This window comes from Rhamphochromis longiceps, linkage group LG10 (assembly GCF_057381845.1).
Source record: "Rhamphochromis longiceps isolate RC_006_pf linkage group LG10, R_longiceps_female_GT1.1, whole genome shotgun sequence".
In the NCBI taxonomy this organism is placed as follows: Eukaryota; Metazoa; Chordata; class Actinopteri; order Cichliformes; family Cichlidae; genus Rhamphochromis; species Rhamphochromis longiceps.
The window spans coordinates 31,161,337-31,188,976 of record NC_140566.1 but is presented as its reverse complement, the minus strand read 5'-3'; the positions used below and the strand labels follow the sequence as shown (position 1 = coordinate 31,188,976).

General features: G+C 42.7%; 1 protein-coding gene across 6 annotated transcripts in view; it reads right to left on the bottom strand.

The window, feature by feature from the left end:
- Positions 1–1,399: 1,399 nt before the first annotated feature.
- The window catches only part of klf8 (Kruppel like factor 8), a 90,245-nt gene continuing 64,004 nt past the window's right edge, over positions 1,400–27,640 (bottom strand). For 4 of the 6 annotated variants that reach the window (XM_085421302.1, XM_085421303.1, XM_085421301.1 and 1 more), the window contains 5 exons: positions 21,699–21,950; positions 21,373–21,607; positions 10,730–10,841; positions 8,303–8,442; positions 1,400–7,738 (listed from right to left, as the gene is read on the bottom strand). In XM_085421302.1, coding sequence (XP_085277428.1) covers positions 7,557–7,738; positions 8,303–8,442; positions 10,730–10,841; positions 21,373–21,607; positions 21,699–21,950 — 921 coding nt within the window. In that variant the 3' untranslated portion in view covers positions 1,400–7,556. The remainder of the gene's footprint in view (positions 7,739–8,302; positions 8,443–10,729; positions 10,842–21,372; positions 21,608–21,698; positions 21,951–27,640) is intronic. The other 2 variants (XR_014913580.1, XM_085421300.1) reach the window with 2 other exon arrangements.

The following is a 27,640-nucleotide window of genomic DNA, read 5'->3' as shown; positions in this document are numbered from 1 at the left end:
CAAAAGACAGAGCAACCCTAGCAAGGTGTACTTAAGAAAGTGTCTGACGTACATATACTATAGATATTGGTAAAAGCAGCAGGTCTGGAATATAAATGTGGGAAATCTTTTTTCTGAAAATGCCAGTTACAAATACGACCTTTTCTGCCATTTTTCTGATTTCATTGCCACAGCAATTTACAAACACACTGCTTACATTTCGATTTAATAGCAAATGACACTTAAGAACCAAAGTATAAGAAACAACACAGACACAGGGTATTAAATTGCACCAAAAACATGTTTTATTCTATAAAAGAAGAAGAAAGGGAGGGGAAAATAATCACAACTGTACAGGGAGAAACTGACTTTTAAACACCATGAGTCACAGTATCAAAAAGCTCACGTTTTCCTCACTGATCTTTACACATTTGTTCTGTACAAATACAAAAAAGAAAAATATTATTAATAATTGTATTATTATAATGATAACTGCATTGCACTGAGTAAATATAGTACTGGCCCATAAGTTACTGCATTCAATAGAAAATACCTAAAAGTTCCAGATTTGCAGAAGATGTGATTCGTGGTGAGTCGAGGCACTCGCGCACAGACGTGACGTCACCCTCAGACACGAACTCGATCCCGTTACGGTTTCAGCAGGGATAAAACTCTGTCTTTATGGTTCTTTTTTTCACAATCCTGCTTTTATACAAGAACAAAAAGGGGAGGAAACGGGGAAAAAGAGGAATACTGAGGAAAAACAAGCTTGCACAAACCAACAAGAAGCAGGAGATAAATGTACACATGCATCAGTCTCCCTGCCAAAGCTCCGACACCAGCGAAAATATCCTGCCCAGGGTGTCGTCAACAGGCTCGGATGTTTAACCGACCATCGTCGGTGTGTCTCCAGAGGTTTCAGTGCGTGTGTGAGTTTGTCTCGGTGTGCAAATATACCAACTGAGCTGATCAGTGTGCTTGTAAAGCAAAAGGGCCAATAGCAGATACTAAATGACACAGAGCACATGTGCTCTGTGGGGTTAACATTCCCAGAAATAAAGGGGCTTAGCATTCAGGGGTACTTTTTAATGCATTAATCTTTGGGACTTCTGCCTCTGTTACGATATATTTGAGATATGTGAGAGGGAAGGTTTCATTCGTGGTGCTAAAAGGAGACAAGAAGCTGTATTTGGAGGTCTTGAGATTTCGCTGGATTTCTGCTAAACGTTCATTCATTCCTGACCTCGTCCACTAATTAGTCATAAAGATGACATTTAAACGATAAACGAGGTCAGTGCCGAGCAGTTAGTGTGTGTGGTCGAGGAAAGATCAACGATTCCATTCACATACAACAAAAAAATCGAAAGCAATCTCCGAAACAGACACGAGGCCGATGGAGAGATAAAACTGAATGTGCTGGAAAAACCAGAACCCCATTTCCTGTTAGCACCACAAAGAAACGTCCACGCACCTCAACTGTAACGACGTGGAGCCAGGAAGCCCCAGAAACAGATAAGGTATACGACATCTGGTCCGATAACAAGTGAATCAGTGGCTCTGTGTTTTGTTTTTGTACTTCAATTAGGTATCTTTAAAAGAACCTTTTAGTTAGTGCAGCACTTGACTGATCTAACATGAATAATGTTTTTGCTGCTTGGATTTCAACATCGATTTTAAAAAGGAGAAACATATCAACACATTTAAACTGGCTACTGTAAATCTGGGGACTTCCTCTTACTTCCTGTTAACTTATCTGAGCAGAACACACCTGAAGCTGAAGGAGGAAAAAATGGGTCTGACCCAAACCAACTGAATCTCACATTTAACTTGACATTTAAAACCAGGTCCAGTACTGGGACATTAAGCTCGGTTGTTATAATGAATCCCTAGTTAGTTGAGTAGGGGGTCGTTTCCCACCCCCACCCCTGCTGGGGCATCTCAACGGTCTCACACGCACTTGACATGCTCACCAACGTCACTATAAGAAAACAAGAAGGCTACTCTCCATGCAACACAAATGTGCACAACACAAGTGGGACCATATAATTGTTCTTTTTTTAAGAAACTACGAAACAAATGTATTAGATTGAAAAAAAAAAATACACGTGATGAAAAACACATTTCATCAAACCAACAGAGGAAGAAGAGAGAAAAAAAAAGATTTTTCACATTATCTAGTCAGTGTTAAAAATAGAAATTCACCCGTTACATTTACTCTGCACTTTGATTATATACATTTATGTACACGGATTTCTCTTAATTATTTGTCATTGTCCTTAATGTCTTTATCAACAGTTTACAAAAGAAAGAAAATTGCAATCAAATGCATATACTCTCCTAGAAAGATGTGCTTGGTAACTTCTTTTTTTGTTTTTTTACTTGAAGCAGGGGATGTTAAGAGAAATGGGAACATTGCATTGCTCTGCGCTGCAAAAACATAACAAATAAACCACTAAAATCCTTCCAAGCGAGTGACTGAATTCTAAGTAATGCTTCCCCTGATGGGAAATGGAAAGACAGGAACAGATTCCCTCATTTTTAAACCATATTCAGTGACTCGGCTAAGACGGATTCTCTTCGGTTTCGCAGCGCGGAGACCACGCAACAAATCTGCCCTCTTCACGGCATGCGCTCAGCTCACAGCAAGCCTGCATGTCCATCTCATTTATCGCAATGTGAAAAGTCAAGATGTAAAACATTTTGCTCTCACTTACTAGCTTCTGAAATGATGACAAAGACGACTGTAAATGGCGAGAACGAATTCAAAGCAAAATGTGTGTAGCCGTTTTTTATTGGGGGGGGGTTGTTGCTTGAAAAGAGACGAGCCAGGATGAGAAAAGCCTGCTCCGTCCATCACAACCCCAGCTCCCCACTCGCTCATTACCAAGTCTGTTTGAAATTATGGATGTGTTTCCACACCTTAAGTCTTATATACCAACACAGAGTAGTGATCAACAGCGCAGGCCTCTACACAAACCTGACCTTCCTCTTAAGGTTCCTGCAACAACCCTACGTGAGCTGCGTATCAGGAACCCAACTACCAGCTAGTGCTCTAGGACTGAGATCAGAACAGCGCTTGGAGCTGCGTCTGCGTTATGTTGCATAATCAAGTTCAGCCCGGATCGGGAGCTGAAAACCAGCCCACTTAACCCTCCTCTTGTGTTAGGGTCGGCACCGACCCATTTTAAATTTCAAATGCATAAAAAAATCACATACATTTGTTTATTGTATCAAGGCTTTTTGACTTTGTCAGGAACCTCTATTTCTACAAAATAAAACAAAAAAAAATCTTTTCACTAAATTATAAAATGCCCTAGTTGAAATTATGACATTTGTGTTGTTAGGGTCGGTTTCGACCCAGGTATAATATTATGAGTATAAAGCAATAATTAAAGCCAAAACTGAAATCATAAGTGCACTGTCAGCTAAAACGCTTACAGCAAGCGACTCTCCTAATCATATGAGCTTTAGGGGATTCTTATTTTGGATGTTTTTTGCAGTATACCTACACAAAAACAAAACAAAATAAACACGGGCATGTGAGGTGAATTCACTATTTGACTTCCAGAGTGCACATTTACAATTTGCAGCATACAAAAAATGAGAAGAAGATTCACAGTGAGCTAAGTTCAGGATCATACTTTTGGTGAAAATGAAGGAGAGGACACAGAGCAGCATAGTGATTCAGATGGGCAGGTTTCTACGGAGGAAGGCAATGTGGACTATCATCCAGAAGACACAGACACATCTGATCAGAGGTGGAGGTCGCTGGTGCTGAAGCTACTCCGGCTGAAAGATTCAAGTCCAAAAATGGTAAGATCTTTTGGAGCTCAGTACCTCATGATGTACATGGCAGGGCAGCTTCTGCAAATGTCATCAAAATGACCCCTGGAATCACAAGGTTTGCTCTGACCAAAGTCAGTGACATCAAGAGATGTTTTGAGCTATTTATGCCATTGTCACTAGAAAGAATCATCATTACTATGATAAACCTTGAAGGAAAAAAAGTCCATGGCGACATGATGAGGAATACCTGGATGGTTTCATTGGTGTTCTTCTTGCTGGAGTGTACAGATGCTGCAATGAGGCCACTGATCGTCTATGGGATGCATCGACAGGCAGAAACATTTTCTGGGCAACGATGTCACTTCACACATTTGATATCATTTTGATTCAAGAGTCCTCAGATTTGACAACAGAGAGACCAGACCGAGGTCTGACAAACTTGCTCCCATCAGGGATGTCTGGGAGAGATGGGTGCAGCTTCTTCCACTGATGTTCATCCCAGGGCCAGTGACAGTGGATGAACGTCTTGTCCACTTTTTGAGGAAAATGCCCCTTCCGGCAATATATACCCAGTAAGCCAGGGAAAAACGGCAGAAAAATCTGGGAAGCCTGTGATGCCAAAACCAGCTATGCCTGGAATGTACAGATTTTCACAGTCAAAGCTGTGAGTGGCACCCCTGAGAAGAAACAATGAAAATGTGTGGTCCTCCATATGACCACTGGACTGCAGGATCACAATATCAGCTGTGATATTTTATTTTATTTTTTACCAGATATGACCTCGGACAAGAACTTCACAAAGGAAACTGAGGTGAAGCTGTATCATTGGGAAGTGATAAAAAGCCCACAATTACCCACGGCTATAACCAAAACAAAGGAGGAGAGGACTTTTTCTTTTTTTCAGTTTATATTAAAGGTCTACTGCTGAAAAAAACAAACTTTTTTTGTCTTTTCTTGATGTAAATGTCTATGGGTCAGAATTGACCCGTAACACCATAGATGTCATTTTAGTTATTAATCTTAAAATGAAAAAAATCAATAAAACAGATTTATTTAAGAGATGTGTCCTATACCCCTCAGTAATACTCAGGTAACACAGAAAACTTTTATTTATTAATATGATTCTCTTGAGGTTAATTTTACAATTTTTTTTTAATTGAAATCGAGGGGTATAGTGACAAAAAAAGACCCAGAGGCCCACGCCAAAGGTATTAAAACCAACATTTTCATGGATAAGGAAGTCTAACAAGGTAACCAAGAGATGAGAAACAAATTGGATGATAACTTATTGTTTTTAGTATATTTTATAGCTGATTTAATTCACGGGTCAATACCGACCCGCTAACATAAGAGATGATAACAGAAAGCTAACACGAGAGGAAGGTTAAGACATGGACACTGTGGGTAAGGAACCAGGGTGAGGCGGGGGTCGATTCTGCTCCAAAAGAACCCAATTCGAGACACGATTCATCTGTTAGTATCTACTCGAGGCTTTTAACTGAGATTCTATTGCCATTAAAAACAAACCGGAGTGAATTGACCCCCACCCTGGTAGAAATGCTAGTGAGGAGAGCGCTTAAGTTTCCCCGTGGTTTAAACCCCAGGCGCCTGGACCCCGACAGCCCTACGAGACGCCCGATTTCTCCCAGAACCACCGACAGACGACCTTCACCACTCCGTTATCAGTCTTCTTGCTCTCATAACGATGCAAGGTTACAAAACCATTTAATTATATTAAAAAAGAACAGTCTCGAAAGAGTCTGATGAGCAAAAGCTGGAAATTCTCAAACCATCTGATTTGTTAAGACTTTGAAATGCTTTAGGTTCAACTCACTTTGGTGACACTGTTAAAATAAATGTTAAAATTTCTATTTTAAAAGGCTTGAAAATCAGCAAGCATGTTTTTTTCAGCCAAAAAAACTTTTCTCACCAAATACGGAAACAAATTCCACACATAACACCTTTAATTTCCTGTTTTTAAACTTCAAAAACTAAACAACTGAACTAAAGCGAACGCTGTGGCCAGTCGTCGTCTGTCGGCGGTTCTAGTTTTGCCCTTACAGATTGACTTCGGTTATTAAGGCTCGACGGGCAAGAGGTAAAAGAACAACAAGTGCCCGGAACAACGCACTCATAAAAATCTTAAATTCTTGATTATGTGTTTGTCTCAAAACATGCACACTAACTCACGGACACGCACACACGCACACTCAGAAAAGCTCCCCTATTCCCTGCATGAGAGTTTTACTTGTATTCTCAATCTATTTGTGTCCTTTCCTCTGTCTTTTTCACAGCCTCAGAAAACAACGACAAAAAAAAAAGATCTGAAAGTTTTTTTTCTTTTTAAATAAAAAACAAAAGAACAACATTTTGTTTAGAACACCAAAAAAGAAAAGAAAAAATGTAGACAGGACTAAAGGCCTTTTTTTGTGTTTTTCTGATAAAACAACAGCGACTACGGCGCAAACAAAGCAAATACTGTTATTCAAGAGGAATCGGAAAGGTGTGTGCGGCGGGGGAGGGGGCGGGGCGATAACAACCACGTGATCGATAGATCGATACAATGAAAACAAATGAAGTTTTATTAAATTCACAGTCTTGTAGCTCCCTGTACCGGGGGAGGTGGCGGGGGTTTAGGGCAGAAGGAGGCGAATGGCGATGGGAGGGTGGGGCGCAGTGTTTTAGCCTCAGACATGCTGATGCATCTGACGTCACTTCAGCTGCTGTCAATGAAATAAGCGCACACACACACACACACACACACACACACACACACACACACCGATATGCACAGTTAAGTAAATACCTCATCTGAATTTATGATAAATGAGTTTTGGTTCTTTTACTTTTACAAACAGAACCAGGAACTAAAGAACTCCAGGAACTGCACTTCTCTACGCTCCACTTTGAAATCCGAAGACAGTCCAAATATTCAGCAATTGTAAGCAGTTTACTGTCATCCAAGTCGCAGCTACTTAATATATTAAGGATATAAGGAGCTATAATGATACCTGGAGCATTTTTGCGTAATGCTGTATTTTATATTTATTTACCTGTTATTTGATCAAAAGGTCATTCAGTAAGATCACATTTGCCTCAGGCAAATATAACTGGGGTGGAACGAAACTCAAAGTTCTCAAAAACAACTTTTCCTGGAAAAGCAGTGGCGGGAAGCGGCGTCCTCGGAAGTCTCTTTAGCTTCCAAGAAAATAAATTTTGGAGTCACGTAGATTCCAAACTCAGGATATGAACAAAATAAAAACTGTAAATCAAGAAAAGAGCAGCTGAAGTGACATCTGTGTGAGCCCTCCTCTTCCTCTTTGCCTTTTGGATGGACTGATGCATGTAATGGATGGATGGAAGCATGAAAGTCCCTGCTGCTGGATGTCCTTCAGTCCATCCTTTCTCTTTCTGAGGAGGCAACATCTTGTGTGACTGAGTCGGAGGATGGTAGAGAGGACTGCTTTGGGCTGGACGGTAATGATGACAGACACACACACACGCAGCAAAAAACATCCTGCTGCCACCACCGAACAAACACACAGACACAATTGTCCTATGACTGTGAGATGAAGATGAGGAGGAAGAGGAGGAGAAGGTAAAGTCCTTTTTTTTTCTATTTGCAAGGTGGGTTTAAAATCCCGCAGGAGAGCAGAGAGGAAACAGGAAGTATAGTGTGAGGTGTGGGGGCACTGGTACAAGATGTGCTGTTTTTGAGAAATCAAAGGGTCAGAGGTCAGTTTGATAGGGAGCTGGGGGCATCAGGGGAGAGGAAGGAAGGAAGTCAGAGTTCACATCATCACGTGGCGGCGGCGGTGCAGGGAGAGGTGGTCAGACCGGGAGAAGGAGCGGTCGCATTCGGTGCAGCGGAAGGGTTTGATTCCGGTGTGCTTGCGAAAGTGTCGGGTCAGCTCGTCGGAGCGGGCGAAGCGCCAGGTGCAGCCTTCCCAGGTACAGTGGTAGGGCTTCTCTCCTGGAAGAGACGAGGAGAGGAGTTAGCAGGAAGGAGGCAGGGAAGGAGGTTAAAGAAGGAAGAGGAGGGTCAGGACGATGGTGGACGAAATTGAGCAAACAATTTATTTACTACAGGTTATTTACTACAATTACTCTACCTAATCATGTCAATCACTGTATGATTGTAGAATAAAATTAAGATAATATTCAACACAGGAGCTTCAAACAGCCAAATCCTGCTTACCATTCCTACACACACCTTAACAGTGTCTTACCTCAGGAAACCTGTCTGAAAAAAAATACCATTGGGCACTTTTTCCCTAATCTCCTTCAGATTAGGGAAAAACTACTGTCTGCTGAGAGCAGATAAGACGTGAACTGTGCACTGACAAATGTTGAGCCACCGGAGGTTACATTAAATTCTGTAAAGGGGCCATTTTAATCCTTAAAGATCACCCTGCAGTAATCTGTAAATAATGATTCTGGTCTTCACCTGGAGATGAACTGCTCCTTTCAAAGAACACCTGGACTGCACTGATTTATTTGTGGCGTTGTTGTGATGCGTTTCTAGGGCCGAGCTCACCTGTGTGTATCCTCCTGTGGGCTTTGAGGTGGGAGCTCTTGGTGTAAACTTTTTTGCAGCCTTCGTAGTCGCACATGTGGATCCGTCGCCTCTTGATGTCTGGCGAATCTGGATCGACGGGCTCCAAGTCCATAACAGACCTGAGACACCGAAAGAGGAAAAGGACGATTCTGTTGAGAAACGCTTCTTCTTCTCTCATGTTCAGGAGAACTTAACACCGATTTAGCCACCAGGGGGCATCAGAAAGTCACACAGCTCCATTTCGATATTCCTCCCCTTCCCTCTATTTGTCTTGAATCGTTTCACCTTTAAACTTATTTTTTACTCCCTTCTTTCCTTAAACACATGAGATAAACTCAAAATTAACCCATCAGCACTCCTCTTTGTCGCCCTTTTTCTACCTTTGACTTCTTCCTCTTAAATGATGCTTCAGTTTTCCAAGAATCAGCTGTGTGAATTATCATATTCATATTTACAGGCAGTCAAACTTTAAATACATTTGATTGGAAACAAAAAGACTAAAAAAATAACACCGCTGATGTCCCTCTTTACAAGGAGGTGTGACGGTGAACTGCATTACATAAGCTTGTTTATGCCCCTGCTCTGGGACAGCCCTGCCCTGCAAAACACACACACACACACACACACACACACACACACACACACACACACACACACACACACACACACACACACACACACACACACACACACAGAAAATCACAAATAATCTTCCTTAAACCACTTTAAAAGACACAAAATCCACAAAAGACTTACTTTTGTACTCTGAAACACACTTTCTCTCTCTCACACCCACACACACTCTCTCACACACACACACACACACACACACACACACACACACACACACACACACACACACACACTAGATAAGGGCGCTGAGCAAACTGTCAACGCCCACACCCTGAATTTCAGTTAGTCAGGCAGCCTCGCCCACTGGGTGTGGCCGGAGCTACGTCCTGATTCTCTAATAAACACAGTCTCCAGCGGCACACCACCCTTTACCCTGCGATATAAAACAATCTTTCACATGTCCGCGCTTTCCTCTGGAGGGCTAAATGTCCTAATTTATGTCTATAGAGCGCTCGCGACGCACACATGCGCCCACTTGTCTTCCTGTGTTACAGTCTGGGCGTCTCCAGTGTGTTCTGCTGTACAGAGGGTTATATAAGGTTATATAAGCATCCAGTCATGGCAGTGCTGCAGTAATGTAATTAGTCAGGAGCCTGCAGGCGAGGGAGGTGACCCCCACACAGAGAAAGAATTTCCCATAAACCCTGCTGTGCATTAGAGTCCCTCTTGCTGACCCTGCCGAGTCCTATTATCAGCAGTCATTACACATGGATTTATGCCTTTCCGACAGTTTTGCAGACATCTGATTTACAGTTGGCGTCTCCAAAAAGTGCTTTTCGGTCACAATTTTTTTCTGCTGCAGTACTTCAACTTGCCACCAGGAGATCAAGACTTATGCAGGTTTTAAAGATCTATGTTGCTGCCCATTTGAGGAACCCTATGTCTATGCAAAGAGAGGCTATGGAGAGTCACCTGCACGGAGCCAACAATCTAGCTTCACAATTCACTACAAAGAACTTCTTTGTCTGTTATGACTTCTACTTTCATCGCAGCGTCAGGCTACAGAAAAGAACCATCGAGAGCACAAATCTAAAATACTTATCCTTGTACCAAACATCTGACACTGCCCCCTAGTGGCACTTCACAATAAAGAACTGGGTCTGCAACAGTCTGCATACCAGGTTTTCTGTCACTTGATAAAGGTGTGAAACCACAATAAACCTTATTTATTATGCAACTTATAACTTGCACAAGCAACGTGATGAAGAGGCGAAGAGACCGTGCAGGAAGGAGGTTGGGGTGGACGGAGGGGTCAAAAAAAGAAACCCACTGGACTTTAACATGCGAGATAACCATTTCCTGTTCTGAACTGAGACTATGGCCATTCAATAACGTTTCAATATGCTCTACTTCCTTTCTCAAGTACAAGCTCTCCACTCGCTAGAGGAGAACTCAGGGCTTTGACTGGCTTATTGTTAAAGACAAAATGTTGGCTGCACTCTTAAGCGTACTGTCAGGATCCCTGAGCTATCTCCACTTTCCTGTCAATGCATCACATTTTAATTGCTGCTGATATCTAGTTTTGTATCCTTAATTGTTCATTGTTGTGGTTATCAGCTTTTGAAACCTTAGATCTAGAAAATATAATCGTTCATACTGGGCTCTGAGCATTTCCAAATAATGGGGCACCAGGGTGACTGTGTCTGAAGACCTGCATTCAACATTTCATGAATGCATCTTTCATTTTTTTTATATTTATTGATTGCACGTAAGATTTTACAGGTGTGGCTAAATACATTGTGCTTGATGCGTCCATCTGCATCGAAGACTCACCCCGCATCAAGGCTCTGGGCGCTGATGGAAGCCGATCCAGACTCTGTACCGCTCTCTGCATCGCTTTCACTTTGATATTCCACTGGAGATGTTGAACCTGGCTTGATCCGAACTGCGGGGAGGAAAGGATGAAAGGAAGATGGGTGTAAAGAGTGAATAGAAGGACATAGAGTGGTAGAAACAGATGAAGGAAAATTGTGGGGCCATGGAATTGAGAGGGAGGAGGAAAAAAAAGAAGTTGGGGGTAGGGGGTGGAAACGGAGAGAATAGAACAGCAGGGGGTTAATAACTTCTTAACAGCAATGTCTGGTTTCCAGCAACTTAGCAAGACAAAGGCTTGCTCCAAGTGTGTGTGTAGGATTAGGTGTGGTCTGCATGGCTGCAAAATGGATCAAATCTGAGGCCAAACCCCACGCTGGATTCCTCTGCATGTCTGCTTGTTTTCTCCATCTTTCTCAAAATGCCTGTTTTAGCCTCCAGTTTCTATTAAAAGAAGCATCTTCCAGTGGTTGTCTTTTACTTTCAGTTTCAACAACCTTTTACAATGTCACAGCAGGAGGAAGATGATGTGAACAGCTGTTAATGGGAAGAAAAAAAAGCTGAACTCACAGACAATGCTAATTAGCAATTAAGTGAAAGACAAATTTCCCAGAGCTATCGGAAAGCTTCGGCGCGCGTCCTCGAGGATTGGCAAGCTGTTCGAAATTCTCACAAAAGGAAGGAAGACGTTTAGATTTTAAACCGAAGGTCCTGCTTTTTAATTCTTGATTACGGAGAGTTAACCACTCTCAAGACATTTCCAGCTGCTCGTTTGGCTCTGGAAGTGTAAATTCATGTCCTCATCAGCTAATATGTAAAGGGAGGATGGCCTCGTCACACCGCCACATCAGAAAAGTCATTGTATAAAAGGAGATTATTGCAGTTTCTTGTTATCTGATGTGTTAGTTTCATGGCCTAAAAAGAAAAACAAAGCTTTACAAGAGACCAGATGCTACCTAAACGCCACCAGACTGGACACAGAGAACTTTATATATGTATGATTTTGATTTTTAATGCACCTTCAATGAAATCAGGCTGGGTCGATTAATTGTTAGATCTCAAAGTGCCCCCCCCCCCCCCCCTTCTCCTCCTCCTCCTCCTCCTCCTCCTCTTTGTGCAGGAATGTGGCAGCCACACTGTTCAAAGTCCACCCAGCCCGGAGAGAGCAAGAAGGGGTGGGGTGGTTGGAAGGGTGACGCAAGGAATTTGGGTGGAGTGTGTATATATATCTGTATGAATGTGTGTGTGTGTGTGTGTGTGTGTGTGTGTGTGTGTGTGTGTGTGTGTGTGTGTGTGTGTGTGTGTGGGGCAGTGGTGGTGTGGGGAGGGTCATGCACCAAAAAAGAAAAAAAAAAAGTGGTGCTCTTTGTCTCTGGAGACAATAAAGCCACCCCCACCCTCCTCTGCTGCCTTCCTCTTTCAAAGGCAGAACGACCCATCTCCTCTCCTTTTGACCCTCCTCGTGCTTCCTCACCCGACTGCCCCCCCTCCCCGCTACCACCACCTCTCCGCCTCACCTCGCTGCCTTCGCTGTGCGCCCACCTATCTAGCCTCCTTCTCCTTTTCCTCCCACTCGACGACTCGGCGCGTGAGCTGCCAATGTCAGCTGTCTGCTGCTCGTTCGCTTCGCATGGAAGAAGAAAAAAAAAGAAATCCAAGTTTCCGTGTTGTCTGCTCGCTCCCCTCGTCGTGCTCACAACTACGCTCTTTGTTTCCTCTCAGCGCAGGGATGTGAAACGTACACAGAAAACAGGTTTACAGGATAACTACGACTTCAGTTATCCACTCACTCGCTCACTTGATTGATGACTTTAGATTGTTTAGAGGATGTTTTGAGCAGTGAACAAACTGTTAACTGGAAACTGCTCCATCAACACCATCAAAGCAGGGATTAGAATGAGAGAGAGAGCTTTTTTTGCCCCATATTGGCTTCTTTTCATCAGCTCCCTGTTTAATCCAGAGTCCAATTTACACATATCTCCTTCTACTCACATATAAGGTCCTGAATAATCAGGCTTGTCTGAAAGACCCCATAGGACCATATCGCCCTAATAGAGCACTTTGTTCTCAGACTGCAGGTTTACTTGTAGTTCCTAGGAAAAGTATAATGGGAGGCAGAGCCTTCAACTTCCAGGCCCCTCCTCTGTTACGGCTGTTGTAGTTAGGGCTGGATCAGGTAACGCCGAATCCTGCGTTAGTTACACTGCAATAGGCATAGAAGGCATTGAGTGTTCCTTCTCCACTAACCTTTTTCACTCACCATCTGTTTATACACCACTCTGCATTTGTACAAGCACTATGCTTGCTCATAGGGGGGTCATGTGATTGTTGGCTTTTCTCTGTATTATTGTAGGGTCTTTACCTTGCTGTAACAATGTTTTTTGGCAATGAATCTTATACCATTGAAAAGCTTGTTTATTTCTAAAGAACATGTATTTGTGGGTTGAGCAGCAGAGTTGAGAGTATGTGCGCTGCATCCATGAAAAACTAGCCAAATCTTCTCTGCCCTTGCCAATCGTCTTATTCTGCTGCCAACACAACCACACTGGCTGACTTGTGGCAATGCTAGTTGAAGAAAAGGATGTATGAGCGTAACTCACATACTCAACTTTGCTGCTCAACCCATTTTGAATGTGACACCATTAAAACAGATATGAATGGCTTTCCAACATTATAAGATTTATTGTCAAGAAGCATTGTTACACCAAAGAATTAACAGACCAACCACAAATATCTCTAATAATAATAATAATGGATTGCATTTATATAGCGCTTTTCAAGGCACCCAAAGCACTTTACAATTCCACTATAGAGATTGAAAATGTGACGTCATTCAGGGGTAAAACCGCAAAGAATTCTGGGAACTTGTGGCAAGAGGTACTAGCGCACGCAGGCTTTCAATTGAAATCAGTCACACAGCGATAAAAAGAAACACAAAAAAATGGCAAGAAGCTGTTGTATTATAAACTGCAATAGCCGGTCGCATGACAGCCACGGGAAGCCGACGGGTAAAGAGATCGGTTGTTATCGGATTACGTCGTTGGAGAGAAATTGTTCGAGCCGTGTTTCCGAAGTAACAAAGAGCCGACGGATGGCCTGGATTGCAGCCATTCAAAGACCAAATATAACGTCCCAGAACACTCCAGCTCACAGGTTAGTCTGCTCCAAGCATTTACACAAAGGTCAGTCTGCTGTTGTAGTTAATACGTCATTTTTCATAACATAATTGGTGATATAGGTTACAAGCAAGTCTGGCGCTGAACAGAAATTGTCGCGCTATGCTCCTTTGTTTATTGTGCATAAATAATGGATTGTCCTGACACAACATTGCGTTTCGCTTCATTTATTACCATGGTACATTGACAAAAACATATACTTTTATTCACAGGGTAAAACAGTTGTTTTGTATCACTAATTGCCCAGTACGATTACAGCATACAGTATTATTGTCACTGCTACATTTCTGTAATGCGAACCAGAAATTATTTCCACTACTAATTAATTATCGTTGAGCTCAAAGGTCCTATTAATAAACGGTTAACGAATGTGTATTTATGAAGACGATTTGTGAGACTGGTAAACTTATGATACGTACGATGGTCTTTCGTTCTACTCTGTGCATTTCAAGGTCCTGTACCCATCCGTTGGTAAACTGTACCTGGGCTTGTTGCAGTGACCTGAAGTTACTAAACTTCATGAGTGTATGCACTCACTCCAAGAACCGTATAATTATAAATATGAGCGTGGTGAAAGTTGGGCAGCACGCCAACGTATTTTGTCCACTCTGTGTGCTCGTAAGGGTCTGACCCTTTCACTCCTTTGATTTTTTTCCTCGTATCTTTTCTTTGACTTTTCATCAAGTCTGTCTTTGTACGGACCGACATTGTTCTCCTTCGTTTTGTACATTCCTTTTTTGGGGGGCAAAGAAAAAGCAAGAATTTATTGGAACCGAAGAATGAACGTTTTGCGGTGCTGCAAATGCTTGCATTTGATGCGGTACTTGGATTGTTTTGCCACGAGTTCCCGGCATGCAATGCGCGAAAGTCACGTGGTCTGTCAATCTCTATTCATTCACTCTCACATTCACACACTGGTGGAGGCAGCTACGGTTGTAGCCACAGCTGCCCTGGGGCAGACTGACAGAAGCGAGGCTGCCATATCGCGCCATCGGCCCCTCTGACCAACACCAGTAGGCGGTAGGGTAAAGTGTCTTGCCCAAGGACACAACAACCAGGACAGATAGCCTGGGGATCGAACCGGCGACCTTCCGGTTACAGATGCGCTTGCCTGAGCCACGGTCGCCCTACATTTCATACTACCAACATTTGCGATCATTTCTAGTTTTAAGTACATCATATTGTGTGGATTACACAGTCCTTAGTGTTGCCTCAGTATCTTGCATCTTAACCTGTCGTTAAAGTGCTTTTGCTCCTTTACTGAAGTCAAATGAAAAGTACAATCAAATCACAAAATAAAACTCTGACCCCAGACAGACATATAGATCACCAGGTTAAGTAATTTCACCGCAGCATCACTGTTAGGTGTGGCAACCAGGGCAGCACTGCAGAAACAAGCCTGATCTAAAGTTAATCTTCAATACAGAAAGACTGCAAGTCAACATGAAACATGATGTTATGTCAGCACATTACTCACTGACAGGAATACCAATTGTAAACAGATAGGCAATGAGTTATGGAGAGGTGGGCAGTTTATTTGGAGAGAAAGAGGGCCTTCATGATGACTAATTAGTTTGACCTACTGGCACGCGGCATGTGCACTGAATTTACATCATTTTCCAAGAGGTTAGGATTTACGTGCCCAGTTATCGCGGTTTTTAAAGGACAACAAATCAAAGAAAAAGGATATCAGATATTGTGCTGTCACCAAACCAGCAGCTTTGTTACAATGGCAGCAAAAATTACAAAAGGGCTTGTTATTACTTCACTGAATTCTGTTCTACTTGATCTTTTTTTTTTTTTTTTTTTTTTTTTTTTTTATTAAATGACATCAGAAACAGCAGTATGCGACATTACGTGATGGCAGAGCTTCAGTTCATCCTTTGTCTTTTTTTTTTTTTTTTTTTTAATAAATAGGACAGGGGGAATGAATGATAGAAAGAGGGGGAGAGAAAGAAAGAAAACCAAAGGGGAGAAGAGACGGTGAGAAGGGGGGGGAAGAGAGAGAAAAAAAAAAAAAAAAAAAAAAAAAGAACTCCTGGGAGAAAAAAAAAAACAAACAAAAAAAACAAACAGAGGAGACAGCAAACAACAAAGAGAGAAAACAAAGCACCATCACAATAAACTAGCTAGTCATAGATATCAATATTTACTAAATAATAAACGATATTGTGCAGCACGCAAGATAGACAGCGCACAGTGTGCTTTGAGGCAGCAGCCAAGAAAGCTTTAGTCCGCGTCTGTGAATACCCATGTGTGCATACCTGTGTGGATCAGCATGCTTGCATTCCAAAGGTTTCTCCATGTAATGATCTGCTAGGGAGTGTGGGGGGGGCCACAGCCCCGTCCTCCAGGGTGTGAACCGGGTATGGAGGAGATCAAAACTCCAGACATCCAGAGGCCCCCAGAACACAAGAGACCATGGAAGACCAACAGAGGGGCAGCCGCGCCACTGTTCCAGTAAGAGCTGAGGAGAGTCCCAGATGAGGGCTCGCCCAGCAGCCGCGGAGCAGAAGTCAGGGGGAGTTGCAGTGACGCGCCCGTGAGCTCCGCCGGCCCCCAGCTGTGCCTGAGTGACCGAGCCCCAGGCCGAGAGGCCGGGGGCACCCCACCTCCAAAGGGGCCCGAGCGAGCCCCAGGCCCCAGGCCCCGACAAGCGGCCGCCAAGGAGTGAGCCGGTGTGTACCCGGACGCCCACCCCCAGACACAAAGAACCACCAACACACCGACACCTGAGGGAGTCCGCCACCGGCAGGGGAAGTGGTGGTGGGTGGTTCTACTTGATCTAATAGAAAGGTAATAAAGGAGCAGGGGTGGACTGAAATAATACTTCTCCAACCCCAAACCCCTTAGGCTAACCCTATATCTAATTTTTGGAGGGGCTGTCACAATATTAGAATTTCTGTACCCGTTTAAAAGAAGTTTAAACAAAGACTCTTTGGAAAAAAAACAACCAACCAAAAAAAAAGAAAAAAAGAAAAATGTTATCAGTAAGGTGCGTCTTGTCTCTTCTTGGCAAATGAATTTAGCTCAAAATAGGAATAAAGGCAGATGTAGAGAGAGTCAGTATCAGAACCAAAACAACTATCACGGTTACCTTCAATAGCAGTAAGCATACACATGACAGCCCTCAGGCTGGAATTTCAAATATAGATACATCCTGAGTTTCTGAAGTTTGCTGTGTGCAGCATCAAAAACTCCCCACGAAGACACCAAACAGGACGTAAAAATCAACAGAGCTAGACACGTAAATACAAAACAACAAAACTACATCTTTTAACCAGAGGAGGATGACTGGTTACTTTTGAGCATCAAGCAAAAAACATAAGAAAACTTCAGAAAAACATTCATTCAACTTTAACTTTTTTACTCTCCGCCTCTGCCCTCCAGCCCTGTGATCCCCATCCACTACACAACAGCTTTCTGTGCGAGCAAGTAAACAATGCGTGTCTTAGCAGAGCGACAGTAGGATACGTGTTTGATGGATGCTGTGACGAGAGCATAGAGTCTACAGGCAAAGCTTACAAAGCGTGGACTCTGAGAGGTGTGTCGGCTCATTTATGCTTTTATAATAATCACCCGACTGACTGCGTGTGTTTGGACTGTGAAAGGAAGCCAGAGCACTCGCAGAGAACCCAAGCCCATCAGATCGGATTCAAACCCAGGACCTTCTTGCTATCAGTCAACAGTGCTAACCACTCTGACACCGTGCCACAATACTGCCCTAAATTAGTATTATGTTCATAAAGAAAACTATTTCCCGTCTACTGTGCAATAATATTGTGCAAGTCAGCACAATGTGACCTGTAATTATGTAACATACTGTATGTACGGAGGACCAAAGCTGCCAAAATCAATATTAAACAAAAACAATAACTGTTCAATATATTAAATAAAAATTTAAATGATTAAAAACAATGTAACATATAATGGTAAGCACTGATTTGTTTATTAAAAGTAACCTAAGTTGTTGTGTAGAATTCATTTTTTTTGCACACATTTTTTTATGTCATATCATCATTTATTCGTATTTTCTGAATCCATTTGAACACAGTGTAGCTTTAGTTACCCTCACACTTCATTTGATTACAGTATACTTCAGTTTATTGTACTATGTTTCATTTCCTCCTGACTTGTGTCTATCTGTACTTTCTTTCTCGTTCCTCTACGAGTTTGCACTTCAGAACGCAAACGAGCGAGCAGCCATTCGGCGTGCCTCGTGTTTAACTTTCTGCCTGTTGCTTGACTGACGCCGCAAATAATAAACAAAGTAGTTGCCTTCAGTCATGAAACTGCTGCTGTTGCAGACGCGAGGTGCTTCGTGCAAACAAAAACAAACACAGAGATTAGAACAAATATAAATAAATAAATGCTGATTAAATGCTAATTAAAAAAAATAAACATCAATCTTATCTTTTAACATTGCTAGAGCATTTACGGTCATATTACTTAATGTATTGGGTATTTTGTATTTTCTAAAAGGGGTTTGAGACAAACTGGGAAAAGGTCAAAAACGTTAATCAAAACACAAACACACAACAGCTCCTGGCATGGATGAGTAACAGTCTGAGAGCATCTTCAGGCCAGTCTGTGTGCTGCAGACTCTTCTGAGATTCACCGCCTGCCTCGTTTACATTCCTCAGTCCAGACTGTGTTGTTGTGAATCAGAGTCCAGGTGAACTCTGCCGACTTTGCCCAGGGACTCGACTGCAGTTAAAGGGGCGGAGGTCTATTTTGCCTGCTTGCCTGGGCAAATGTCGAGCGTCCGGTCGTGTGGACACAGGGATTGACAGACATTTGCTGTTGTTTAGTGAAAACCGACAGGAACACTTGGGAGGTTAAGACACTGCTGACTAATAACAGTCCAGACAAATGCTAAGTAGTCAGCTTGTACATGACTATTTTAGTGGGGCATTCTTGGCTTTTTACATTACAGAATATGAGAAAATCAGCTGCTCAGAGGCTCACTGAAGAATTTTAGCCACTTCTCTGCAACATATGTAACAATTCTCTCTGCAGTTTTCCACATTTAGACGACGCCATCAATCATCTGGCACATATGGAGAATTTCCAGAATGACAAAGATAGACAGGCAGACAGAAGGCAAATCAAACATATCACCAACCACAAACAGACACCAGCTCCTTTGGGAGAAACGCTGTGTTCCACTGAGACTGAGATCCCCCCCCCACCTCCATAAATGACAGTTTAAGCAGCGGTGACAGAACCATGCAACGCCAGGCGTGACAGTCAAAAGAGGAAGACTGACATTAAAGAGGAGAGGTCTACCGCTCATCTCAAATTACAAGTATTTTCATTACAGATATTGCGACATATTAAATAAACATTCGCGGTGCCACGTTCCTTCTTAACATCCTGTTTCAACATGGCACATTAAAGAAAGAAAGAGGTTCTAAAATGCTCTGTCACTGCAAAGTAAAACATCTTCCTACCCCCGTTTAAACGCATGATTTAGTCTGCTTCTCATAACAGCCAAAATGCAAAACTACAAGCATTAATAACAGAATTATTGCAGTTTTTGCAGTTTTCAAATTTCCTTTCACTTACTTGGTGAAGGGCTGATAAAAAAATAGGTATGATCCTTATCTTAGTGGAGGGAGGTGGAGGGATGTAAATCAAGATGGCAAGTCAACATGGTGGCTCTACAAAGCAGTGCCTGCTCCTTTGTATTCTTAAAGGTTTAATTCTAAGTTTCTGAGACTGCACCTTTAAATAATATCCTGGATTCAGAGGTTATTTGTGTGGTTTCATGTAAGAACTCAACCTTTGCTTCATGACTGTACAGCTCCTTAAAAAACAAACACAAAAAAAACCAACATAAGACTCTTAGATCCAGTAGAATACATTGGCCAATATTTAGCACGGTGCTAAATTTGAGTATGCAAAGCAAAGTTTTATTTTAATGTTAAGAAAGGTGATGTCATGATTCTTTTGCAAGAGCAAGAAAACAAAATCTCCAAGATTGCACCAAACCTGTGTTAGATCAACACGGGCTATGCAGGCTGGTTATTGCCTCATGTTGAACTACATCACTGGCTCCTGACTGGTTAGACCAACCAGTCTATCCAACCCAAGAACAGTGAATATGGGGTTAAAAAAAGAAGCCTAACCAAAAACTGCAGTTCCTCTAATGTCCCCTTGAGCCTGCCTCCGAAACGGAGTGAACTCCCCTCGACTCCAGCCTATAGGTTCAAGTTTGGTTTCTATTCCTCATCCAGCTGCACTTTCGAATGTATATATTGTTTTAAGGCACGACGTTTAATGCAGTGGAAATGCATGTTGCAGTGATTGCAGATGCACCTTGCTAACTAAGCCAAACGACAAGTGCAAACATTAGCAAACCCTGTCAGCTGACATTATCACACAGAGCTGTCAATGAGCGAGCTCATGTTGACTGATATACTGTATTTATAAATCTTATTTAGTACAAAGTCTGGATATTTAGGCAACTGAAGACTGAAAGTGGTCTATATGAAACAGACAATTGTTGCTAAAAGCAGAAGCTATCCGGTTGTTCAGTGATGACGCGACGAATCCTACTTCCGGGTCTAAAGTAGTCTGCGTTTAATATGGCTTTTGTGTTGTTAACATGTTTAATGTTATGTATTTTCTTCTATTTGATCTCAAAAAGCTCCTAAAACAGTCAGTGATCACTGTTGACCTCCCTCGGCTTTTATTACCGCTAATCATTTATTTAAGCTCAGTTTTTAAAACCTTAGGATGTAACTACAGCCCAGCCCATGCAGCAGTATATGAATGACTAACCTCGTATTGTGGATGGATTATCTCAGTTGTTCTCCTGGCTGAAGTTTGGTCCTTTTACAGCATCCTGCCATGCGATTACATTTGTTTCTGACCACCGAGAACACTCACGGTAACTTTTATCGAGTGGAAAAAAAGTTAGCTTGTTTATATTATGCTAACATAGCTGTGTCGCTAGCGGTCACGTAGCACATCATTATATACCAGCTAGCCCAACTTCAGTAACCCTACAAACGTCACTGCTGTTTAGTTTTCTGTCTTCATTTATGCTGGAAGTGATAACAGAGCTGTACGTTTTAATTTGTTTCCAAAACCCAGCAGTCAGGACATGCTATATTGTATTTAGATAGAAGCTAGCGAGCTAACTTCATGCTAACTTCTAACTCCGTTAAATGTCATAAATTCCGTTTTCATGGATGCCTGGATGTTAAACTCAATTGTTACACCTGGTAGAGCAGAACGCTGATCATTTTATTAAAGATGAAAGACTTTAGACAGTTTTTCAACTCTCAGTAATGCCACAGTGATCGTTTGATATATGGACCTGCAGCGGAGTTTAGACCCAGACACGGCTAGTGACGTCAGACTGAACAACCGGATACTGCACTGGTGTTGCCCCCTTGGAGCTTATGACTGTACACTCACCAGATCCTTCGGAGCGCCCATCACTGCCTATCAGCGGCACCGTAATGGCTGCTGTGGCGACACCGTCAGTAGGCATGGTGGTGTAGACAACAGGCAGCGACTGCACCACCACAGGGATGGTCTGCAGCTGACCCACCTTGCTGGGCATGGTCACTGAGGGGATTGTATGGATAACGTGGAGAATCTGCTGGCCTCCAGCACCCTGCGTGGCTAAGATGGATCCTGGAGAGAGGACCTGGAGAGAAAAGAAGCGATGAAAATGAGTGGTTGTAACTCTACTGCGCTTTACACTTCTAAATCCACAGAAGGTAGGAGTTTATAGTTACCATGGAGCCTATCGATTGCACCGCAGAGGGGACAGGTGTGGCTGACAGGCTGGGCTGGGTCACAGCGCTGCTGGGAGCTGGGTTGACTGTGGTGCTCGTTGTCGAAGCGGAGCGAGGTTTGTTGAGCGAAAGGTCAACGGGCTCAGTCTGGTCCTCAGTGGGGCTCGGATGAGGCGAGGAGGGCTCTGTCTTGCACTCCTTCTTCACCTTCAGGTCTTTCGGCTGTGAGCCGTCATCACCTATATCTGCCTGCTAGAGAGAACACGGTGGACAAGAAGATATAAGAAAAGGTTAGAAAGAAAAGGACAAAGCGATAACTCAGCTTCAGCAAACTAAAGTTGACTGGTTTTATTCCAGATTTTACTCTAAACCTGGCAACTTATATCCTCAACATAATTAGATTTTTATTCTCAAAGGAGAGCGATCTGATATATTAATTAGAAGCAGTAATCATAGTTATGTGTAGCATGCCAAAAAAGAAAAATGCTAATGCATGCTGGTTTATTGTTTAAAAAGTCAGCAGGAGCCAAACAACCCACAGTAATGAACACAACAGCAGAGGAAACAGTAGTTAAACAGGGACCTAATATTACACACTGATACAATGGTAGATGCTCATTTTTACTGTTGTTTGGGGCAAAAATCAAAAACAAGTAGCTTAAGAGCCTGAAAGAGAGAACTGAGGCAGTGGCTACATCAAGGCCCATCAAGCTGTAAGATTACTGGAGATTATTCTGAATCGAATCATGCAAAGCTACTCTACTAGAGTCCATGCAAATACAGCGCTGGTTATGAATACAACAGGTGACCTTGAATCTTTGTATCTCTCTCTGCTTTGCAGTCACTCTGTGTGCTACATGGTCATGGCAAAGAACACCATTAATGCATATATTTGTGAGCAGATAAGGTGTAAAATACTGGGGAGGATGGAAGAGAAACACTGCTGGTTGTCATCAGGACCATCATCCAATGTGCAAATAACAAATAACTCAAATAACAAATGCTATCAATTTTTGTGTAAAACATTCACCAAATTTCACCAGGAAAAACCAAAGTGTGCACTTTCATCAATATTCACAAGAGTAGAACAATTCATTCTCCGACTCAAATGCAATGCCAGGATCATATTAGGAAATATGATGGTATACGTTTATCACAGGCTTGATACATAACGAATGATGCTGAGACTCGTGGGTACTGTAGTAGTTAGACGCGTCAGCCATAGGAGAAGAATTTAAAATATAATTAAAAGAAAATTATGGAATGAGAGATGCTTCTGCAACCTCCTCAACCCTTTGGGCATACATCTTTCATGGCCTGACCTCATTCTTCAGTGAATGAAGACAGACAGCGATTGGTTAAGGTTTGCTTTGAAGAAATGCTTCATGCAAAGGAAAATGCTTTCTTATAACAGGCATTGTGGTTTTTCATATTGTCCCTTTGCATCTACAGCAAGCCAGGACTCGGCTGCCATGCAGCTCGAAAGCACAGGGAACAATGGCTGCAGTGTGGTACACTGGGTGGGGGGGCGGAGGAGAAAGTGAGGGAGACAGAAGAGAGGGAAGGGCTGCATGGGTACAGAGAGAGACTGGTACTGTGTGAGAGGGAGAGAGTTAAAAAAAAAAAAAAAAAGACACAGGAAGAGTGAAAGAGACACGGGAGAACTGGAGCGAGAGGGAGCAGCAGCGAGCCTCCAGTCCGGGAGTTGGCCTCCGTCCAGTTCAGCTGAGCACAGTTTGGCTCTGGGTGAGGAGGAGAGGGTGGAGACTCTGCTACGCCCTTTCATCGGGTCACACAGTTCAGCTGGAGGCTGTGGCAGTGGCATCGGCACAAATATAAGTGGTAAACAACTTTCCCGTCGGTGAGCGTCATGTCCAAATAGCCAGAGTTACAACAGAGCAAACCTGTTGTTCTGCTTTTTCCCCCTTTTTACAGCATTACAGGACACGTGAAGATTTAAAATAGATTAGCGTCTTGATTTTTGTTTGTAGATACGATTTGCAATGGTTAATCCATATCAATGCTCACCTTCTACACTGTGGTCTAATGCAGTGGGCTTGAACAAGCAAAAAAACAAAACAAAGTAATGAGCGAGGAAAGGAAAGGAAAGGAAAGGAAAGGAACATGCCGCACCTGCGTGAAACTCGGCTTAGGTGAGGAGGGATTTAAGGAGCACTTTATAGGCAAATAGGAAAAAGAAAGGAGAGAGAAGATGAGAAGGTAGGACAAAAAAAAGAGAGGAGATGGGCGAAGAGAAGCTGGGCTGTAACGTGATTATACTGAGACGGTCTTTAAAAAAAGGGAAAAAAACTGAAAAGAAAATGAAGTGTGAAAGAAGTGAGGGAGTGGGTGAGGCACAGAACGAGACAGGAGAAAGAGAGAGAAAGAGAGTGGGTGGGAAAGGCCAAGCGTTGCCATGGAAACTGGGAGCCATCAGCTGACTCCATGTTTTTCCACTCGTTCCCCACCCACCACCAACTCCCTTCCATTTCCCTCCCGGTCCACTCGTCTTTCCATTGCTTCAGCCCCGCCTCTCCTCACTCCTTTCTTTTCGCTCTCTCTATCACGACCACACCCCTTTCACCTTTCTCTCTCTCTCTCTCTGTCTGTCACATCCCTCCTCTCCTTCCAGCATCTCTCACTCTTTACATCAACCACACCCTTGTTTTTCTTCACCACCTCACCCTTTCATCCCTCACTGGCTTCATTTCTACCCACTCGCTCTTTTTTTTTCCCCCCTTCTTCTTTTCGATTTTCCTCTCCCCTCCACTTTTCCTCTTTTCACAGCTGCTCAGATTAAACCCACAACTCTGTGCGAAATCCTCAAAAGAAGAGACTGAAAGGCTGAAGTCCAATATAAAAAAAAAGAGACAGAAAAAGAAAATAAAACCCCCTCCGGATGCCCGCGAGCTCTGATCTCAGAGGAAGGGAGATGGAAGGGAAGAAAGAGGGGCCAAAAAGGAAGAAACACTTTCTATGAAGACAGAGTGATTAGCTTAAGAGCGAGGATGTAAAAGAGCTCTTTCCTCACAATTTAATATCCCGCTCTGCGTCAAAGCGGTGGCTTTGTTTCCCCCAATAAATGTCCTTGATTAAATGTATAAACTATTCTCCTATTTAAAAGTTTTTAAGCCACACTTTGCCATCGGCTTTGGTTTAAGCTCTTGGTGTTTTTACTATGAAAGTCAAAAATGATCTTTCAATCCTTCGGTCAAACTGATATTCAGTTGCAGAGAATGCATATTATCGATAATAACACAGCCAGGTTTCATAATACAGCATCAGTATATTATAGTATGGATCAATCACCCAGTAGTATTTTCAAATACCATTGATGTTTGCAAATAGTGAAGAGCTGATAGACTTTTAAAAACAGAAAATCTGAAGGACATCATTTCTGCAAGTCAGGATTTCAGGACAGTTTTTCTGAAATGTCTGAAGCTCGACCTTTTTTATTTTTTTAAGGGAATGAACAGCAGAAACAGTTTGTGTTTGGACACTGGCACAATTTGAGCTCCGTATGCCACCACAAAAAATTTGTAAAGTATCAATTAAGCCGAAACTGAACACCTCACTTTCAGTTTAAATTCAAAACTGCGATCGAAATAAAATGTTAATGTTTATAAGTGCGTGCAGGAAATGCCCTTCTGCCTGGAGTCTTCCTTCCCTCCCTCAGTAATGCTCCACTGGACTGAGATCAGGAGATTTACTAAGAATCATCTTCCTTCATAAACTTTCGGGCTGCTAAAATCTATTGCGATGGCTGCAAAATTACAAACACCGTGCGACTGTCCGAATATTTCCAGCATGAATTGCATGTAAATATGAATAAATGATGGCTTAAAGAATCTAGGCAGCTTCCTCTAGATCTCTGCACGAGGTCGTTAAAATGACACGATGGCAACAATCTGCCACACAAAGCTGCAAGCCTTTAAAAAGTGAACCCGACATGCCAGAACGATACACGGAAAAACCTTTACTGTAGCAGTGGAGCTCCCCCCCCCCCCCCCCCCCACACACACACACACACACACCCTACACTTCTCAGTTCATCTGCTCCATCATAAAATGGGTCACACAGTGCAATTAATTCATGTGATCTCTAACTTGAATGAAAGTGGGGAGCAGCTGTAGTGGTGAGGAAGCCCGGCAGAGAGAAGAAGATGTAAAATGTCCAGAGGACTTTAATCCCGGCTTCATACAGATCAAATAATGAGCGATTTGCAGCTGCAATGCAGCTCGGCTATAAGTAACCTCATGTGTTCAGAGAGGACACTGCGTGGCGATATTTTTGAGTACACAAGCAGGGAATTATTTACCAACTCGATCAAATGAAAAGCACACTTTCTGGCTGTCTAACAAAGAGCTAACAGGTGACGCTAAACATGAGAGGTAGACTCCTGACAGGCCGATCATGCTCGACTGTCAGCAGCCACATAATTTATTGATGTCAAGTTACATGACAAGTGGGGTAAACTGTGACAGCCCTCTATAACAAAGTCGCACAAAGTCGCACTGAGAAACTGCCTTTGATACAGAGAGCGCATCCTCGCTCAAAGTCACTGTTTTTGCTCCAATTTTATAATCTGGAGAGTTTTTAAGTCGTTTGTAAGTAGTATCAAATATTGGTATCAGCTATCTTGTTGATTGATGTCAGCTTATGAGAAAGTAATAACTCCGTATTTAGTGGTTGATATTCGTCGGTTATGTTAGGTGCTTGTTAAAGGTTGAATGTTGCCAACAGCTGACGTTAAAACTTGTTTTTTAAACTAAAGCCATCTCACCTGACAGAAAGAGGGGAAATAACTAAAACCCAATAAACAAAAGAATATGGACTGGTATCAGCACCAACTGTCAGGCTAAATATCACTTTATAACATCGACTGTATAAAAAGGATGTCTGAATAGTAAAGTTACCTTGGCCAGCAGTGTGAAACTAAGTGCAGAAGAAAGCCCATCTATAAAACTGTCTACAAGAAAATGGCCCTCGGGTCGCTGATCTGTGGCCTCAGTAAACACGTTCCTGATGAGTTTATGGTCATTAGTTTTAGTTTCAAGTCATATTTATTACAACACAATGTTCCTTTTTGAATTACGGTCCCCATTAGAGTCAAAAAGGACGATAAAGACGCCGTTTGCTTTACAGCAGGCCCACTTTGTGATTTACAAGCGCTACCACATTGGAGTCAGAGCCCCTTGGTTTTTCAGTCAAATCCACCCATCTTTTTTATACAGTTTATGCTTTAAACACTAGTATCAATATCAGCTTACAAAGACTTTAAGTTCCTGGGTTGTTGTGGAAAATGTTATTTTCCAAATGGTGAAAAAGGAGACCGATGGTGACTTTGTAACACTACCCGTGCTGCACCTGCGCTGGTCATCGGTGGGGAACACGATCTGCTGTGGTGAAAAGAAAACAACAGAACACACAGAGCACACACAGAGGGAAAGAAACAACAAAGCTAGCTCCTCTGAGTCCTCTAAGTCTGATGTTTAAATGTTGTCTTTTTTCTAACAGGAAGAAATCAATAGGTCCCGAGGCGAGACAGACACACGGTGACTGCTTATATACGAGCGGAGAGAACGGAGGACGGAGATGGAAATGGAGGAAAAACAGAAGGAGCGAGCAGAAATTAAGTAAGAGGCATATCTGGCGTGGATTCGTTGTGATTTCCAGTGCCTGTGTGTACAGAATTTATATGTTTAGGCACTTGCAGACAGCCATTTCCATTTGTGTGTGTTTGCACACTTGAGTATATGAAGTGTGAAGTCAGATATGGACATGGAGAGAATAAACAACAGCTGGGGAAGACATTAACCACAGGCACAGCTTTGCAGCTCCACCCCTTAAATCCTTACCCAACCAGTGCAACACCAAGTGCCCCCACCCTGGATTAAAGCACACTCCCTTCTGCTTCTCTCTCTCTGCTTCACCCACCTGT